The sequence below is a fragment of the Ictalurus furcatus genome, chromosome 9 (genome assembly GCF_023375685.1).
Source record: "Ictalurus furcatus strain D&B chromosome 9, Billie_1.0, whole genome shotgun sequence".
NCBI classification, from domain to species: Eukaryota; Metazoa; Chordata; class Actinopteri; order Siluriformes; family Ictaluridae; genus Ictalurus; species Ictalurus furcatus.
The window spans coordinates 4,215,735-4,223,781 of record NC_071263.1 but is presented as its reverse complement, the minus strand read 5'-3'; the positions used below and the strand labels follow the sequence as shown (position 1 = coordinate 4,223,781).

At 41.4% G+C, this 8,047-nt stretch overlaps 1 protein-coding gene across 1 annotated transcript; it reads left to right on the top strand.

Moving 5' to 3' along the window:
- The first annotated feature begins 1,877 nt into the window (after positions 1-1,877).
- On the top strand, positions 1,878-8,047 carry gpn1 (GPN-loop GTPase 1). The gene is made up of 14 exons (XM_053633630.1): positions 1,878-2,626; positions 2,994-3,087; positions 3,529-3,568; positions 3,690-3,756; positions 3,990-4,027; positions 4,109-4,187; positions 4,458-4,552; positions 4,670-4,715; positions 5,529-5,675; positions 6,565-6,647; positions 6,858-6,897; positions 7,065-7,155; positions 7,326-7,430; positions 7,757-8,047. Exons 1-14 carry the CDS (start codon positions 2,447-2,449, stop codon positions 7,846-7,848), a joined length of 1,197 nt encoding a protein of 398 aa, XP_053489605.1. The 5' UTR covers positions 1,878-2,446; the 3' UTR covers positions 7,849-8,047.

Below are 8,047 nucleotides of genomic sequence, written 5' to 3'. Positions count from 1 at the left end.
ATAAGATTAGAAAATCAGAAAAGTGCAAGTTTCTTAAATTTTATCAACAGAACAGCTCGAGTTGTATCTAATCTGTTAAACGTCGCCTTTATGTCGCTTTTCATCGTCATGGAAACGCAGTGCATTTTGGGAAATATGAAAAAAGCATCTACCAGACAATGGAGTTTCCGTCTGCCAAAAATCTTTCTGCTGCTGCTTTCTGCTGCCAGGCCTTCACTACTTTCCTGGGGTTGAAATTTAACCCCCTCACACACACACACACACACACACACACCTTTTCCATCCCCCCGGTTCTACAGTGAGCTCAGCGTTTTGGACACCTCTCTGTTTTTCTCCTTCTGAACCCCTTGACCCTGTCTGTGTCTGCACTCCCTACGCCCTACACCCTACACAGGTGCCCTACATATGTACACTCCATAGTGTCTGAAAGGGTGCTTCTTGCTTATCACAGGGTGTGTTAAAGTCTGTACACCCTACGTAGTGCGCTATATATCCAACACGCAGCCTTGTGAAGCTCTCTCAATAAGATTCCATCAATAAGATTCATCTCTCTGCTCCTTAGAGAACTGATGTTTCCTCATCCACACATGAGCTCAGACCCTTTGTAGTGCACTTCAGGAGTAGGGCACAAGGTGTGTTAGGTCGAGAGGTCACCGATAAATTACTGAGTTTTGAGCTAAACCCTTAACCCTGTTGTGCTCCAGGGCGGTCGTCTCATATCCAACCCTGACCTTTGACCCTGACCTTTGACCTATGCTTCCTAGCTGGAATAGATGAAGAAGCTCATTTATTTTGATTTAATCATCCTGTACACATTTAAAACCATCTTTTTCTGAATTTGAAAGCTCACTGTACTTGACTTTAACATGCTGAAATGGTCCAATTTTACAGAATTGTATTTCCCGTCATTTCTTTGTTAAATCATTTCATTTTGTAGACGTTAAAAGAAAAGCCTTTTATTTTTCATTTCTTCAAATGCAACACTAGTGTTATAAAACCTATAAATCATGATACATATCGTGCATATGATGGGATATTTTTCTCATTTTATCTCGTTGTTTTCAAGAGAGTTCCGTGTTTTCTGTAACAGAACATTGCGAAAGTGTGAGAACTTTCCCCTGAATTAAATAAGAGTTACACAAACTCCTTGGTGCATTTTAACACTTTAATACAGCTGTGAATGTGTGTGTGTGTGTGTGTGTGTGTGTGTGTGTGTCAGTACTTTTAATAAAAAACCCTGAGGACTGAAATCCAGCTGTGGATTTAGAGAGCTCACTCTGACTTAGTGATCTTGTGCACTTCTGTAGTGAGTTAGTGTAGTTCTCTCCTCCGGCCTCACGCTGGAACAGAAGGACGTGTTGATAAACAGATCATCAGAAAGTCCATTTTCAGACGTTTCCATCAAACCCCGCAGCTCAGAAGGCCTTTATAAAAACGAGGGTTAGGGTTAGGGCTGCAGTCAGAGTCGTTAAGTGAAGCTTCTGAGCTCTCTCAGTGAATGTATTGCAGCCTTATTCAGGAATGTGTAGTATAAACCATCTCCAGACTGAGAGAGAGAGAGAGAGAGAGAGAGAGAGAGAGAGAGCGCTTACTACAAACCAGAGCTGAGTGCTGAGATCGGGGACTCTGATACCAAACAGAAATGGATCAGATTTGACATTTGGCAGAGGGACAGAGAGAAACTGTACATCTGTACAAATCCACAGTGACCACAGCACAGAAAATAAAACCCCTAGTTCCCTTCTGCTGATGTTTTTCTCAGGTGCTGGCAGAGCTTCAGTAATTATTTTAAAAGTCTTTCAGAATAGGAGTATGAGTCGGAGCAAATGCAAAAGTAATCTGTGGTTTTCCAACCTATTTTTAACTTATTTATTTATTTACGTACTTATCTCTCTTTCTCTCTGGGTGAGGGGAGTGTATGTTGTTCTTTTGGAACAGGCAGCTGGGTGGGTTTTGAATGGGGTTTTTTGTTTGTTTGTTTGTTTTTTGTTGTAAAATTATCAAAATAATGATGCCATGGGCTATGCATTGCTGCATTGCTAGTTCTGTGTATATGTCATCAATGAAAACACTTTAAAATCCATAGTACTTAGTTCACTGTCTTTATGATACGTTCATATATTGTGAGAGCTGCTGTGTGTGATTTATATTTCTTGGCTACTTGTCGAGCCTCTTAAGTATTGTATAGTACTTACAAATAAAGTCTGTCCTTCAGTTAGTGTAATTTGAGTGGGTAGATGTAATTCATTTATACGTTATAAATTTATTGTGATGTAATATGCGAATATTCGTGGATATTGTTGATTGTGTTTGGAGTCACTAATATGCCGAGAAATTGCTGCCATCTAACGGCCACTTTAACAGCTGAACGTGGTAAACATTTTGCAGCATTTACGACGATACAAGTTGCTTTACGACAGTGCCGGATTTTACATTTCAAATAAACATGGCTACCGCGCAGGTTGAGAGCGATGGCGCTGCGGGTGGAACTGAGCAAAACGATGGAAAAGGCGATGAAAATCCAGAGACAAGCAGCGGGAAACCTTCAGGAAATAACGCGGAACAGAAGCCAGTGTGCCTTATAGTGCTCGGCATGGCTGGTTCGGGCAAAACTACTTTCGTTCAGGTAAACACCTCGATGTTTTTTCTCCACCTACATTCATACGTATTCCGCTTGCTTAACTCTGATTGGTTATTAGTTCATAATCAGGCATGCGCAATCCACTGAAGTGCTGTGGGTTGCCTAGGAACGCTACTCGTGAGGCAGAACCGCTGCTACTAGCCAATCGGAGTTCAGTGGGGGAGGGGTTTGGAGGAATACTGGCGGGGGGAAAATGCGCATGAGATATCTGTCACAGACCAACGCGCTGCTTTAGCATGTTAGCAAAACTGTTTACGTGTTTTCCACTCAGTTTAAATGACATTTTAGATAATAAATTCTAAGTGACTTTACTTTGTTAATCTTAAAATTATGGGGTTTTTTTTCCCTTCAGCGACTCACAGCTTATCTGCACTCTAAGAAGAGTCCGCCGTATGTTATTAACCTGGATCCTGCGGTTCATGAAGTTCCGTTTCCGGCCAACATCGGTAACTTCCGCCGTTTAATAATAATAATGTGTAAATTATTAACTACATTCACTAACAACATCTGCTGTATTAAACTATATTAAAGCGTTTCATCTGCTTAATGATTCTTATACTGTACAGTGCTGTGTTACACTGATAGTTGTAATAGAGTTACAATAACTGAGACACACACACACACACAGATATGCTTCAACATGGAAATATAAACCGGCTTTTAGTACAGACAGAGGGACAGATATACACTGAGAGAGAGAGAAACAGACAGTCTGAAATAATTCTACATTAATTCTATTATTATTAGTAAACAATATAAATAATGAAAGAATGAATGATGTTCTGTATTTGATCTTATAGATATTAAGTCATGTGAGAGTAAATACATGAAGTTGTGGTGTTCTTGAACCTGGATATACTGTGTGTGTGTGTGTGTTTCATTTACAGATATCAGAGACACGGTGAACTATAAGGAAGTGATGAAACAGTATCCTTTACACCTCGAGTCTGATCTGCGTCTGATCTCGTGTCTTTCCACACAGATGATGATTAACGATAATGTATAAACACAGAACCTCTGCGTTTGAGCGTCTTTAACTCTATCACAGATACGGTTTGGGCCCAAATGGAGGAATCGTCACGTCTCTCAACCTGTTTGCCACGAGGTTTGATCAGGTTGGTGTTTTATTTACACGTTATTACACATGTTATTACACACATTATTACGTTAATTATTCACGCGTTCTTTATTCTGATTTATGATGAAGTGCACAGTTTGAACCTTCATGTATTTTGGTGACAAAAAGTAATGACAATAACACAGTAGAAGAAGTGTGTGTGTGTGTTCACTAGTTATTTACTTGTATATTAGTGTGTGAGATAATTTTTCCTCTCTCTCTGTTCATCAGGTGATGAAGTTCATTGAGAAAAAGCAGCAGAATCATCAGTGAGTGTTCATCATACACACACACACACTGTAGTGTTCAGTGGTGTTGGTCAGTGTTAACTGTGGGTTCTACCTGTACAGGTATGTTCTGATTGACACTCCAGGACAGATCGAGGTGTTCACCTGGTCTGCATCAGGAACCATCATAACCGAGGCTCTGGTGTGTAACAGACTTAATTTTATACTTTCTAATCTGTGTGTGTGGTGGGAGAGATGCTGTAAGGGGTTCTAGAGGAACAGTAAAGGTTCTAGAACTGTACCTGAGAGGAGTTTCTTCAGCGAGGTTTCTAGGAGCTTTAACCACACAGAGAACCCTAACAGTGTAGCTGGGCGAATAACGGCTCACACACAACCTCCTGATGATTAACACCATGTGTAACTGTGTGGCCGTCTTACTGGATGTGTTACTGTGTGTGTGTGTGTGATGCAGGCCTCGTCTTTCCCGTGTGTAGTGATGTATGTGATGGACACGTCCCGCAGTGTGAACCCCGTCACCTTCATGTCCAACATGCTGTACGCCTGCAGGTCAGAACACCACACACACACACACACACACGTGATTTATATCACACAGCAGCAGTTGTGTTATTATCAGTTGTCTCGGAGTGTGTGGTTTGTAACCCTGTTGTGTTTTGCGTTCAGCATTCTGTACAAAACCAAACTTCCCTTCATCGTGGTCATGAACAAGGTAAGAACATCCAGTGAATCCTCACACACACACACACACACACATACACAGTGCAGTAATGATGTAAACACTCATTCTGATGCGTTAGTGGGTGTACATGTACACAGGCTGAAGAAGCAGAAGTTTGTAGAAGTGAACCAGTGAAGTGTGAGGTGCAGTACAGATTATGATGAAAAAATATCGATATCGTGATATAAATTATGTCACGCTACACTTTCCTGAGATATCACAGCTGTCGCCGTTGTGTAATAACACAATTATAAACTCTGAAGTGACCTGGCTGATTTGATCGGACAGTTTTGTACTGGAATGATGATAATTATAGATTTTTTTCTTCTTCTCATTTTCAGTGTGATTTATTTTTGTAGAACGCAAATAAAAAATGATTAAACTCCATTTTTAAAGTATGTTTTTGTCAGTAAACCTGTGCATCATTGAAATGTCTTGAGATATGGTGATGTGTGGTGCAGGTACAGAGTTATTGTTTGTGTGTTTTAATCAGACTTGTTGACTCTAACTGCTGTTGTCTGCAGTCTAGGGCACTAGGGGGCGCTGATGAATCACTGGAAAATATTGTGGAAATACACTGAGTGTCGTATCAGTAAAGCGCCGTTGAACGACTGTTTGATTTCTGATGGTCTAAAATGATATCAGCGTGTAGGATTAATCATTATAGAGGTTTAAAATCCTCCTCAGTGATCTTGGGAGATAAAAGACCCAACATTGATTGATTATTGTTTCAACATGTTGCAGTGACACAACATGAATATTTATGTTTGTGTGTGTTTGTGTGTGTGTGAACCCCTCGTGCAGACAGATATAATCGATCACCGCTTTGCTGTGGAGTGGATGCAGGACTTTGAGGTGTTTCAGGACGCGCTGAACCAGGAGACTTCGTATGTCAGTAACCTCACACGCTCTATGAGTCTGGTTCTGGACGAGTTCTACACAAACTTGCGTGTAAGATGCGCACGCACACACACACACGCACAGGAGTTACAGTATGTTTATAAAAACCCGGGCATACACTGATTTACTGATGTGTTAATGCTGGACAGTTTTTGTGTTCATTTTAGCTTTGCCTTTAACGGTTCTATATAAAACCCTACAACAAGAACGTTTCCAAGTAGACCCCCTTTTTTTTTGCACCCTAAATGGTTCTTGGTTTGTTTTTATGGGAAAACCTGTAATGTTCCTATGTCGAACCCTAAGACAAAGCGTGTTCCTATCAATAGGGCTTCCAAGTGGAGCTGTTTTGTAAGCTGAGAGCCTTTAATTATCCAGTTAACCCTTAAAGAACCCTTGAAGAATGTGTTTTTTTGTTGTTGTTTTTTTATCTAAAGGAATAAGAAGGAACGGTTCTGTATGTAGCACCTTAACGAGTTTGTTAGTTTGTCCCTCTGGGGGAACCCTTAAAGGTTCTATGTAGAACAGTGCAACAAAGTGTTTTCCTATAAGACGTTGAACCGCTTTTGAACGCTAAGAGCCCTTAATTATTCACTGAACTCTTAAAGAACCCTCGAAGAACCCTTTGTTGTAAGAGCATGTGTGTGTGCGTGTGTTAACTGGGTAAGTCTGCGCTACAAACTCCAAATTATTGTTCATTATTTTCTTCTTAATATCTAAGAAGAAAATAATATCGTGTCAGGAATTTAAAGGTTCAGTTCTTGGTCACTGTTAGAAAACGGGGTTCTGCAAGGGTTCTTTAAACGAAGACATTTTGTTCAGTAATGAAGAAAAAGTGTGGAAATTTCAAAGTGTACGTTCACATTCACAGTTTGAGTCCAGTTCTTTTAGATGTGTGTGTGTGTGTGTGTGTGTGTGTGTGTGTGTGTGTGTGTGTGTGTAGGTCGTTGGTGTGTCAGCTGTAACAGGTACCGGACTGGATGAACTCTTTGTTCAGGTCACAGACGCTGCTAAGGAATACGAGACGTGAGTTTCTCATCAACACAAATTAATTCTGCAGGTCACGTGCGCTAATTTATTAAACATTACAACAAATCTAAAATAAACGTCCGGTCACTTTTCCGATGTAGTGGATGAGCTCAGGTGCGTTCAGTGTGATTAGATTCGTGTGGAGTTTGTACAGAGCTGTAAAATCGAACTATTAATGAGTGTGTTGTGTTTGTCGGTGTTCTTCAGAGAGTATCGTCCCGAATACGAGCGTCTGCACCGAGAGCTGGTGAGTAGGAGCCTGGGAGCCTGGGAGTGGGCGGGAGGCCTGAATGCTGAATGCTGAATTTATCATTACAGCTCTGAGTAACCATGAATAACGATCGCGCCCTTCTGTACAAAAAGGGCTGCTTTTTTATTTCTTTTGATCTGTGAGACGGTTAAAATCTCCAACAGGCCGAAGCTCAGCGTAAAAAACAGCAGGAACAGCTGGAACGCCTCCGGAAAGACATGGGAGAGGTTTCCATGGAAACAGGTGTGCAACCAGGTGAGTTGTTTTAGGAAACACACACACTTTTAAATTAAACATAATTATTTATAGTGCAGATTTTCTTTATTACGCTCGAATCGAAGTATTTATTTATGTAGTCAAATCAGGACCACACACACACTTTGTACAATAGTGTTGAAATGTCTTGTTAAACGATTGACCTGCAGACGTGCCTGACCTCAGCGGCCCCAGTGACCTCATCTTCACCCGTGGGAATCCGGACGAGGACGAGGAGGACATGGACAGCGACACGGATGACATCGATCACCATGGTAACCAGCGTTACAGTACAGTAGTACAGCGTTAATTAGCTTTATTCGGGGCAGTGCTGTGTGGACCAATCAGAATGCAGCATTGTTCCATCAGTGTAGATCATGTTCCTCTGGTTCTCTGTGGTTCCACATGTTCTCTGCTGATAACAGACACGGGGTTGTGGCGGCTGTAACGTCGCAGGAACCTCAAAATACATCTGTCTGTCTGTTCATCTGTCTGTCTCTCAGTCCGTCAGTAAGCAATAATGATGATTGTGTGTGTGTGTGTGTGTGTGTGTGTGTGTGTGTGTGTGTGTGAGCTAACACCGTTTTCTCTCTCTCCACAGCTACAGAGGAGAGTAAAGAGGCCAAGTCATTTGGAAATTTCCTGAAGGAGAGGAAGGAAGTGGTGCAGGTGCGAAACAGGAAGTCGCAGTGACACCAGGAGGAAGTGCGGGTCACCGGTCCACTCTTTCGCCCTGACCTAGACCTTTGAACTGTTTACCACTTTATATTTATCGCATTTACTTTCTCTGGTGTTCTGTGCTGGTCGGTTCTGTGTTAGAACCCGGGGTCGGACCTTAAAGCTCTGAGACGTTCACAGTGCGGAGGAATAAATATTAAATATTTTTATATAC

Excerpts from the sequence above, each read along its gene's own strand:
- gpn1 (XM_053633630.1), top strand. The coding sequence starts at position 2,447 with ATGGCTACCGCGCAGGTTGAGAGCGATGGCGCTGCGGGTGGAACTGAG. Across the intron at positions 3,569-3,689 it reads TATAAGGAAGTGATGAAACA|ATACGGTTTGGGCCCAAATG; the intron begins GTATCCTTTACA and ends ACTCTATCACAG. Across the intron at positions 7,156-7,325 it reads GGAAACAGGTGTGCAACCAG|ACGTGCCTGACCTCAGCGGC; the intron begins GTGAGTTGTTTT and ends ATTGACCTGCAG.